We start from the raw sequence: 11,200 nt of genomic DNA, 5'->3' as shown, positions 1-11,200 counted from the left end.
AAGATGCCTCTGGTATTCTACTCCAGTGGTAAGGGCAACTTTTAGAATAAGGTCTAAGGTAAGTGACCGTGTCATAGATATGCAGACATTTTAACTGGCATTCTGGAAGATGTAGCAAGTAATTGAGCCAGGAGTGTCTGCCCATTTGAGTGATGTGACTCAGATATGAAGTGAGTAGGGAAGGGTAAGTGGGGATGGTTTTTGGAACCCAGAGGGGACATGGAAAGGGAAAGGAGAAGCTGCAGTTCTGTTTCAGCCCTTGGGGTGACCCTGAGTATTGGGTCTTGGATAATAGAGAGTGGGGAAAATCTGTAGGTAGCCTACCTGATCCCATACTCAACGTCTTAATACCAATTCATTAGGTTCCCAGGGATTGTTCATTTTCTTATTTCCTTATTTAGGTTTCTGTTGTGGTTAATCTGTGAAAGACTTTCAGTTTGTTGGATAAAAAGTACTATGCATGTCACTCTGCAAGTATTCTTCTTGGAGGAGTTCAGATACCAGCATGCAAGTTTTTAGGCTTATAACTATTTGATATTCCCAGATCTGGGGGATCTGATATGCTCTTTGTTGTGTCATCTGTACACATGGAAAATATGCTCTTTTACACATACAAATATACACATAAAATATGGCTAGATTTGTTTTCAGAGGCCCTTATGACTTATAAAACAATTAGAGCAAATCAGCTTGCTTTAGGTATAGAATAGAAATCACACAATATTTATTTAAAAGGCTTTTACCTTTCATTTGGTTTGAAAATTTTCCATTTTTCCACTCTGATGCAGACTTACATCCAATCTTCAATCATAGGAAAGAAAATTGTTTCTAAATGATCTAATAGACATCCTTTTCATTACCAACAGAGAATGATATAGCTTTAAGAGCCAAAACTATTTTCTACAATGCAGAAATATTAGAATTCAAGGAAGTCTATCCAATTTTGGTGGAAGCGTCCTTCTCACCCAAGCCATTTTTTTTTCATCTTTTGAGACAAGGTTTTTCTATGTAGTTTTGGTGTCTGTCCTGGATCTCACTCTGTAGACCAGTCTGGCTTTGAACTCATAGAGATCTTCCTGGCCCTGCCTCTCGAGTGCTGGAATTAAAGGTGTCTTCCACCACTGATCCCATTTTCTATTATTGGTGAAGGCGAGAACTGGAGTGCACAAAGTGGGTGTTAGTCAGTGTTTTCTTTGATTTGAATTTTTATTAGAATGTAATATTTCTTGTTCAAGTGACAATGTTATATTTGTATGTCTGCCTCTCTGTCTTCTTTTGTCAATGATACCATCTATGCTGTGTGATTATTTTTTTATTTTATTTTATAATTTAATTTAATTTTATATATCAGCCACAGATTCTCTTTTTCTCCCCCTTCCCGGGCCCCCCCCCGTCTTCTCCCCAGCCCACCCCACATTCCCATCTCCTCCAGGGCAAAGACTCCCCTGATTGAGTTCAACCTGGTAAATTCAGTCCAGGCAGGTCCAGTCCCCTCCTCCCAGGCTGAGCCAAGTGTCCCTGTATAAGCTGGAGGTTTCAAACAGCCAACTCATGCACTGAGTACAGGGCTCAGTCCCACTGCCTATAATCTAGTCATATTTGTTTCTCTGGAAAATAATGAACCTTCACCTATTTTTATTTTCTGGAAAACTGATACATTATATCAGGAGTTTCTTGAATTTATTGGTTTGGCGACTTTCTGTGGAGAAAAAAATTAAGCTTCCTTTTCTTGCTCCTAGAAATTTGTATTTCCTCATTTTTTAGCATATCTGTGTTTCTAGTTGTTATTATCATTAATATTTGCATTTTAGCTACTTAAGTTATTGGTGTAGTTGATATATTGGTTTTTGTTTTTTAAAATCTTCTCACATATTATTGTCTTAATTAATGTCAATAATTCAGATTCTACAGTCACCTTTGGGAACATCAGTTGAGGATGTTCCCATCAGAATGGCTGGTTGCTAAGTCTTTGAGAGATTTTGTTGATTGATGTTTGATGTATGATGGCCCTTCCACTGAGTGTGCAATATCCCTAAAAAAGTTTTCCTGCACTGGATAAGACAGTAAACTAAGCATTAGACAATGACCAAGTAAGAGAGAAAGCCAGGAAATGAAGATTCCTCATGGTTTTTGCTTTCAGTTGCTAGATTGAATTTCTAACCTGAGTTCCCACAATGATGGATTGTGATCTGGCAGAATGAGCCAAATAGGCACACCCTTTACCTGGGGTGCTTTTGTTTACACAATTGAATCAGAGCAAGAAAAATTTAAGTTATAACAGAATGTGATAAACCAAAAGTGATTTTATTATTCAAAGGTCCTGGGAATGATGACTTTTGGAGGAATGTTAAAGATAACAAAATTTAGATGGCAAAGGACATAGAAAGCTGTACACAGAGCTTAACTGGTCATTCTTATAATATTTAGAATAAAGTACTGTTGAAGGTACTGTAAACAGTTGGGGTAGAGGACATAGGATTACAGTGGGAATTAAGATAGAGGTCATTTGTATGATATTTTGGCACCTAACCTTTCTTATTATGCCATGTTCTTAAGAAAATGAGTAAGGAAGCATTAAAAAAAATAATGGGGCTGATTTTTTAGATGGAATAATGACTCTCTTGGATGCCTATTATTTATGATTCATTCAGGATTACAGTGAAAAAATTCATGAAGTAGATCATAAATATATGGTTGTAGAGAAAAACAGGACTATGTGTCAGATGACAGTCAAATGCTGAACAGAGACAAAATTTCAGGAAGATTATAACCATTATAAAGAAGGCTTTTGCTCTACATTGGAAGTCTAGCAAGGTGTCCTAAGGGTAAGAATCCATTCTTCTATGCCATCAGTTAATGGAGGGATTAGGCAAAGTGATTAACAGTCCCAGGAAGGAACTTCATAAAAACCCTGCTGCAACTCTGATCCAAGCATGGTAGGGGCCATCAGAACTTAGAAGCCAAATTGGGAAGAATCATTGATGGTGAATTGGTTCTAGAAACCAGAATGATACAAAATTTAAGTTCATACATTGTTAGTCTGGGTTTTCAAGTCAACACTGTTGTAGACATGAGTGTTTGGTATGGTAAGAGCTCCAGTGAGGACACTGTCTAAGTTCATTGCATGATACTATGAGGATGCAGCCTGGGTTGCGTTTGGAGACCATAAGATGTTGAGGTACTTAAGCTATGAGATATCTTCCATGGAGAGCTGCATATATGGAGAGGAAGTAACCAAAGAGAGAGATGTATGGGAAGTTGTGGTTGAGAGCCATCTAAGCCCTTTGAAAATGAAGCTCTATGTGTCTGACACAGAACTACTAGATTTGATGGTTGCCCTGCTGAGTTTCAGTCTTCTCTTTATCCAATCTTTCCTCATTATGTCTCAGTTCCTCTCCTTTGGAATGGGAATGGGTTTTCTCTGCCATTTATTTGTTGGAAAGATTTAAATTGTTTTCTGATTTTATAAGATGACACAGTCAAGAATTTGTCTGGAGTGTCAAAAGAGACTTTGGACATTTGAACAATGTAGAGGTGGTTCAGACTCTGAGGATTATTGAGGTGGCTAAATGATCATGGATAATCTTGAGCCTATAGTGACATGGGTCAGAATCTAGTCGACTGTATGAAAAGATCCCAGATAGGATGAGGTATTTGAACATATGTCTCTCCTTGGCAGCTTCCTTCGGGGTGCTTTCAGAACCTTAAGTAGGAAGAACCTCTCTGGGTGAAATATCTCATTGGGGGTGGGGTATGATATGTATCTCTATAGCCTCAACTCATTTTCTTTTCTAGGTTTCTATTATGTTGTGATTCAAATGAATCAACCACATTCCTTCTTGTACTGTCATGATTTTACCACCATTATAGATGGTATTACTAAATCACATAAGATTCAATTATCAAAGTAGTATTCAATGCTAAGCCATTTTCTAGCATGATTTTTTTTAAATTTTGCTGTTTTTATATTTGTTTCTGATGATACACTTTGTCTGAGTCACCCTGACTGTCCTAAACATAGTTCTATACACCAACCTGGCCTTAAACTCTGAGATTTACCTGACACTTTCTTCTACATGGTTACATTAAAGGTTGGCCAATATTCCAGGGTTTTTTTAATAGACATTATTAGGTAATTGGCCTAGAGTATACAATTTTGTACATGCCAAACTTATGCTGTTTTTCTGAGCTTTATCCCCAGCTTGAATTTTTAAATTTGGCAGAGGGTATCATTCTCTTTCCCAGGATGGCAATATTCATGACAGTAATAGTGCCTGGGTCTTCTGAGTCTTTAAATTACATGTGTGTGACATTCCTCTTGCTCATTGTGTTTGCTTTGATTTTTGTAATAATTATGATTCTTTTGCCTGTATACATGGATATGCACCACACATGTGTGTGGCCCTAGCAATAGTCAAAAGAGTGTCTTAGAATCCATGAGCTTGAAATAATGAACAGTTGTGTGATTTCCCCATTTAAGTCCTGGCAATTGAACCCATCTATATGAAGGAACAGCAAAAGCTCTTAACTTCTGAGTCATCTATCCTGCCCTGTGTTCATTATATATAATCAACGGTGATATTGCTAATGTTATCATCTGTCTATTTGTAACTGTTTCAATAAACAGTTCTTTTTAGTAAGATTTTTTAAACTACAGTTTAAACTAGAGCAATTCAGGTTTCTGGAAGATGAATACAGAACTGGAGTGAATGCCTAACTCTTTGTAGCAACTTCATTAAAAAAAAATCTCTGAGTTTATCCTATCTTTTTTGTACATTTGATTGATGTTTGCAGTGCAGACAGGTTCTTAATATTTACTCCTTGCTGTCCTGGAACTGATTGCATAGACTAGACTAATACAAATATACTTGCCTCTGCTTTCTGAGTTCTGGGATTAAAGGCATGAGCCAATACACTAAGCTTACTCATCATTTTTTGTAGTTAGTTATTATTCATACAGTTTCTCTGATGTGTACTCAGTACTGCTGATGTGTTTGCTTGTCTCTCTATGTCTGTTAATAGGCATTTTTCTTGCAAGGTGATATCCCATTCAAAGCATTCAGAAACAGTAGAAACAAACCTCCTATTCTGTTTCATTCTAAAATAAATTGATTATATTGTAATGTCTGTGTTGTAAAATAAGTGTGGGAAGCACCAGAATTATATGACTATATTGTCAAAGAAGCATGTATTTACAATGTTGTCAGTATCATGCTTTTGTTTTATACATATGCATGGCATACTTATGTATGGCATATTTTAGGATGCCGTGACCTATGATGATGTGCATGTCAACTTCACTCAGGAGGAGTGGGCATTGCTGAATCCTTCCCAGAAGAATCTCTATAAAGATGTGATGCAGGAGACATATTTGAACCTCACTGCTATAGGTAAATTTTCCTTCACATTTTAAATTAAGGCAACAACTGTTTCTCAGTTATTGATGCTCTTTGGTAATTCTGATTGAGAATGAGGATGAATGAGGTGACTAAATCAGGCATGGTTCTAAGAATCACTGAAGATAGTAAGTTAAATTTTGCACAAATTTCTGTAATATTTCATACATTTTCTCATCCTATATTTTAGGATACAATTGGGAAGATCTTGAAGTTGAAGAACATTGTGCAAGTTCTGAACGACATGAAAGGTAATTTTCATGTGAAAGCTGATACAAATGTGCCCCCAGATATATTTTAATATTTCTTTAAGTTTTAAAGAAATGCAGCAGTGTAAATAATCACAGCTTAAAGTACATTCACGATGTTCATAATCCATATACCTGAAAGGCAGGTAAGTGAATTGTGTTGGCAGGTCATTCTTTTTAGAAGAAAGACAAGCAATCAATACCTTAACAGAAATCAGCATTGGAATCATAGATCTATCAGAGCTGTGCTGTAGAATTGCTAATTCATTTAGATTCATATCACTCATACTACCAAAGGTATACACATTGAATATATGATAAGTCTGTGTCCAAAACATTCTAATAAGCAAGTAGTCCATAGTAAAGCTAGTGTTACTCTCTAGTTGTTCTGACTCTGCTAAGTTTAATGAAATGGGTTGTTAGATTCAAGAGTTAAGGGAGGATTGTTGTGGAGAATCCTTAAAACCCATAGGACATGTCCATGAGGAACAAAATATCAAACTGTGTGGAGGCATTGTAGAAACCTTGTATTTGGTATTCTTCATTTACTAGGAATATCATGTCACTCTGCATACAAGCCATATGAACATAGGGATATGGAAAGAAGAAATGTATCCTTGTCCATCTCGAAACAATTATAAGTTGAGTAGTGGTCCCATGTTGAGTAGACTTGCTAAATGTGATTCAAGTTTACATGTAATTGGTTTCCCAACTTAAAAAAGAATACATCAGCAATCAAACTGAAGAAAAGCCCTATGAGTAGTGGGAAGATGTAATACTTCTGTCTTCCCTGGTTCACTTTGCAAATATAGTAGGATTAACAATATAGGAAAACATATTGATAAAGTAAGGGGGGTGAAAGTCTGAATTCTTCCAGTTCTTTTCATATATATGAAAAAATCTCCTTGAGAAAAAATATGCCATAAATGTGAGTCCTGTAATAAAGGTTCTTACCATAACAGGCATCTCCAAATGTGGAAAATAATCCTTATTGAAGAGCAACAGCATGAGTCTAAGCAAAGTGATAACACAGCTTAAGATTTGATTCCTTTTTACATCTACAACAAACTGAAAAATTAATTCTTAGAGAAATAAAGGTGTAAGTGTAATAATTGTGGTAAAGTTTTACATTTTTAAATTATCCTTGTAGGCATGAAAGAAGACAAAAGGGAGAGAAACAATATGAATGCAATCAATGTGCTAAAGCCTTTGCACAACATGGTAATCTTAAAAGGCATCAGAAAACACATATTGGAAAGAAACCCCATGAATGTAATCAGTGTGGTAAAGCCTTTTTACTTCACAATAATCTTGAAATGTATAGAAAAACACATACTGGAGAGAAACCCTATGAATGTAATCAGTGTGGTAAAGCCTTTGTACAGCATGGTCATCTTCAAAGGCACACAAGAACACATACTGGAGAGAAACCCTATGAATGTAACCAGTGTGGTAAAGCTTTTGCTCAAAACAGTGTTCTTCAAATGCATAAAAGAACTCACACTGGAGAGAAACCCTATGAATGTAATCAGTGTGGTAAAGCCTTTGCTCGCCACAGTGTTCTTCAATTGCATAAAAGAACACATAGTGGAGAGAAACCATATGAATGTGATCAATGTACTAAAGCCTTTAGACATCATAGTAGTCTTCAAAGGCATACAAGAACACATAGTGGAGAGAAACCATATGAATGTGATCAATGTACTAAAGCCTTTGGACATCATAGTAATCTTCAAAGGCATACAAGAACACATACTGGAGAGAAACCTTATAAATGTAATCAGTGTGGTAAAGCCTTTTTACTTCACAATAATCTTGAAATGCATAGAAAAACACATACTGGAGAGAAACCCTATGAATGTAATCAGTGTGGTAAAGCCTTTGTACAGCATGGTCATCTTCAAAGGCACACAAGAACACATACTGGAGAGAAACCTTATGAATGTAATCAGTGTGGTAAAGCCTTTGCTCGCCACAGTGTTCTTCAAATGCATAAAAGAACTCACACTGGAGAGAAACCCTATGAATGTAATCAGTGTGGTAAAGCCTTTGCTCGCCACAATGTTCTTCAATTGCATAAAAGAACACATAGTGGAGAGAAACCATATGAATGTGATCAATGTACTAAAGCCTTTAGACATCATAGTAGTCTTCAAAGGCATACAAGAACACATAGTGGAGAGAAACCATATGAATGTGATCAATGTACTAAAGCCTTTGGACATCATAGTAATCTTCAAAGGCATGCAAGAACACATACTGGAGAGAAACCCTATGAATGTAATCAGCGTAGTAAAGCCTTTGTACTTCACAATAATCTTGAAATGCATAGAAAAACACATACTGGCTCTCTTTCTCTCGGGCCCATGGTGCCGGCAAGATGGGCAAGTGTCATGGTCTCCATACTGCCAGGAAGCTCCGCAGACACCGATGGGACCAGAAGTGGCATGATAAACAATACAAGAAAGCCCACTTGGGCACAGCCCTGAAGGCCAATCTGTTTGGAGGTGCCTCTCATGCCAAGGGAATTGTGCTGGAAAAAGTAGAGGTTGAAGGCAAACAGCCAAATTCTGCCATCAGGAAGTGTGTCAAGGTGCAGCTCATCAAAAACGGCAAGAAAATCACAGCTTTCGTGCCCAACAATGGCTGCTTGAACTTCACTGAGGAAAAAGATGAAGTTCTGGTTGCTGGATTTGGTCGAAAAGGTCATACTGTAGGTGATATTCCTGGAGTCTGCTTTAAGGTTGTTAAAGTAGCCAATGTGTCCCTTTTGGCCCTGTACAAAGGCAAGAAGGAAAGACCAAGATCCTAAATTTTGACATTGGAAAGGCAATAATAATAAATTTTCATATTCTGAAAGAAGAAAAAAGAAAGAAAGAAGAAAAACACATACTGGAGAGAAACCCTATGAATGTAATCAGTGTGGTAAAGCCTTTGTACATTACAGTTATCTTCAAAGGCACACAAGAACACATACTGGAGAGAAACCCTATGAATGTAATCAGTGTGGTAAAGACTTTGCTTGCCACAATGTTCTTCAATTGCATAAAAGAACACATAGTGGAGAGAAACCACATGAATGTGATCAATGTACTAAAGCCTTTAGACATCATAGTAATCTTCAAAGGCATACAAGAACACATACTGGAGAGAAACCATATGAGTGTGATCAAAGTACTAAAGCCTTTGGACATCATAGTAATCTTCAAAGGCATACAAGAACACATACTGGAGAGAAACCCTATGAATGTAATCAGTGTGGTAAAGCCTTTGTACAACATGGTTAACTTAAAATGCATAGAACACATACTGGAGAGAAACCCTATGAATGTAATCAGTGTGGTAAAGCCTTTGTACAGCATGGTCATCTTCAAATGCATTGAAGAACACGTACTGGAGAGAAACCTTATGAACGTAATCAGTGTTGTAAAGCCCTTGCATAACACAACTTTCTTCCATTGCATAGAAGAACACATACTGGAAAGAAACCCTAGAAAAGTATTACTATTAGTGTGTAATTGGTATATAAAAGCCTGTGAATATAACTTTACATTTTGAGCATCTATAAAAAAACTCATACCAAAGAAATGTGACTATAAAGGATTTGATAAAATCTTTAGCAAACACACTTATATTCAATTACACATGATTATTATGGAGAGAAATATCTCACAGGTGTCAAAATTCTCTTCAAGAATTGTGATATCCCTCTGTATTTGGTTTATACCTGCAAATTCACATTATCAAAACGACTACAGATTTAAACAGTATGGTAACTCTTTTAGATTTCATACTTCAATTACATGAGATAATGAATCCAGGTGTAAAACTTCATGAATGTGTACTAATTCATTTCTGTTGCTTTGATGTAACATCATGTTAATGTGTACCTATGAAAGTATTGAATTGGCCCTTGGTTCCAAAGCAATACAAGATCAGCATGAAAGTGGCATGGAAACAAGTGTCAGACATATCAGCTAAAATAGGAAACTAAAAATTCACATTCTCAATCTGCAACATAAAGCCTAAAGTGTAAATGGGAAATGTTATACTCTCAGGCCTACTGCCAGCAGGGCAGCCTTTTCTTAATTTTCCCAAATAATACCACAGACTTAGAATGATTGATTTTTCTGAAATCAAGCCTACATGCTTGCTTTCAGTTAAATGAATCAATACATGATTGGGAGTAACTCTGTAAGCCTTCAGAAGCCTCAATACCTTTATGACTAGAATTATAAGAGAAAAACATTCTTAAGTAAAAATTAGTTTGAAGATTTCTTTTAATTTTAATTATGTGATGTCTGTCTGTACTTGTGCATGTGCATTCTGCTTCTCCAGAAGTTTAGACCCCTGGAACTTCTTGCAGTGGGAGTTACTGTAAGTTGTCAAAACCCTGATTTTGGTCCTGGGGGTGAGCTTGTATTAAGAGATTGGTCGTGTCTCTAGCCCTGTAAATATTTTAGAGCTTTCTTTTATGTACTATTGATATCAGGAAATAAGGAAAATCTCATACAAGAGAAAAAGTGTATTCATGTAAACATTTGGTAAAAACTTTAGAATCACAGTTGTCTTCATTTTCAAGAAAAAAAAAACTAGGAACATCTTGTTTTCATTTCCTTGAATTAAGTAAATTATTCAACATGTTCACTAAAGACTGATGTGAAGATCTCATTATGGCTTCTATTTTGCAACTTCTGAGGTATATATTAAAGCGGCTATACGTAATGTAAATCTACTTAGCAAAGTTTATTTTGTGGTCCTTATATTCCTTCTGTGGCTTTTGTTCATGTTCTCGTGTGCTCTCACTTAGTGAGAGGAATTTATCTTCTGCAATGTATAAAATAATGTCCATCATCTAAGTGGTCTGTTTGTATTTAAATATCAGGCACTATGTGACCATAATTTTCAAGTAAGTGTGTCTATAAAAGGGTGATGGGATTTTTATATTTTTCATAAATTACCTTAAAATGTTGTTTGTTATCCAGCCTGGCTGGGACATCAGTAATTAGTCAAAGATATGTTTGAACTCGTAATCCTCATGTTTTGGTCTGATAAGTACAATTCTATGTATAAAGGATGCACGCCCAACATTTTCTGTTTTGTCAAATCATTTTAAGAGTCACTTTTTTTGTATTATATATACCGTGTTCTGCCTGCATGTGTCCCTGCAGGCCAGAAGATGGAACCAGATCCCATTATAGATGGTTGTGAGCCACCATGTGGTTGCTGGGAATTGAACTCAGGACCTCTGGAAGAGCAGTCAGTGCTCTTAACCAATGAGCCATCTCTCCAGCCCTTGTCAAATCATTTTAACAATGTTAATGTTAACATATTTAATAGAGAATATAAAAATAAATTATATACCTCACATGTGTATGCTAAGAAACATTGTATTTCCTTGTTATAAAGGTTTTTTTTTGCATTTTCTCAAAATTTTTTTCTATTTAGAACACTTTCTTCTTTAGCTCACACTTTCCTCACACAATGTAATTGAGAATTGCTTTGATCTTTTAATCCTGACTGTGCTGTTGAGAGTTGTGAAGATAGTTCTGCCAT

General features: G+C 36.2%; 2 protein-coding genes across 2 annotated transcripts; both read left to right on the top strand.

Moving 5' to 3' along the window:
* Positions 1 to 5,269: 5,269 nt before the first annotated feature.
* On the top strand, positions 5,270 to 8,931 carry LOC131901664 (zinc finger protein 431-like; the record flags this gene model as incomplete). The annotated part of the gene is made up of 4 exons (XM_059252776.1): positions 5,270 to 5,390; positions 5,587 to 5,647; positions 6,795 to 7,900; positions 8,534 to 8,931. Coding segments are annotated over 4 exons (1,686 nt in total), but the record flags the coding sequence as incomplete, so codon positions are not given.
* On the top strand, positions 8,025 to 8,456 carry LOC131901665 (small ribosomal subunit protein uS12-like). Its single transcript, XM_059252777.1, has one exon. The coding sequence runs from the start codon at positions 8,025 to 8,027 to the stop codon at positions 8,454 to 8,456; it is 432 nt and encodes a 143-aa protein (XP_059108760.1).
* Positions 8,932 to 11,200: the final 2,269 nt, after the last annotated feature.

Source organism: Peromyscus eremicus, unplaced genomic scaffold, assembly GCF_949786415.1.
Source record: "Peromyscus eremicus unplaced genomic scaffold, PerEre_H2_v1 PerEre#2#unplaced_192, whole genome shotgun sequence".
Lineage (NCBI taxonomy): Eukaryota > Metazoa > Chordata > Mammalia > Rodentia > Cricetidae > Peromyscus > Peromyscus eremicus.
This window is presented reverse-complemented; position numbering and strand designations above follow the sequence as displayed.

Bases quoted from the DNA above. Each gene is read 5' to 3' on its own strand.
- LOC131901665 (XM_059252777.1), top strand. From the start codon at position 8,025: ATGGGCAAGTGTCATGGTCTCCATACTGCCAGGAAGCTCCGCAGACAC.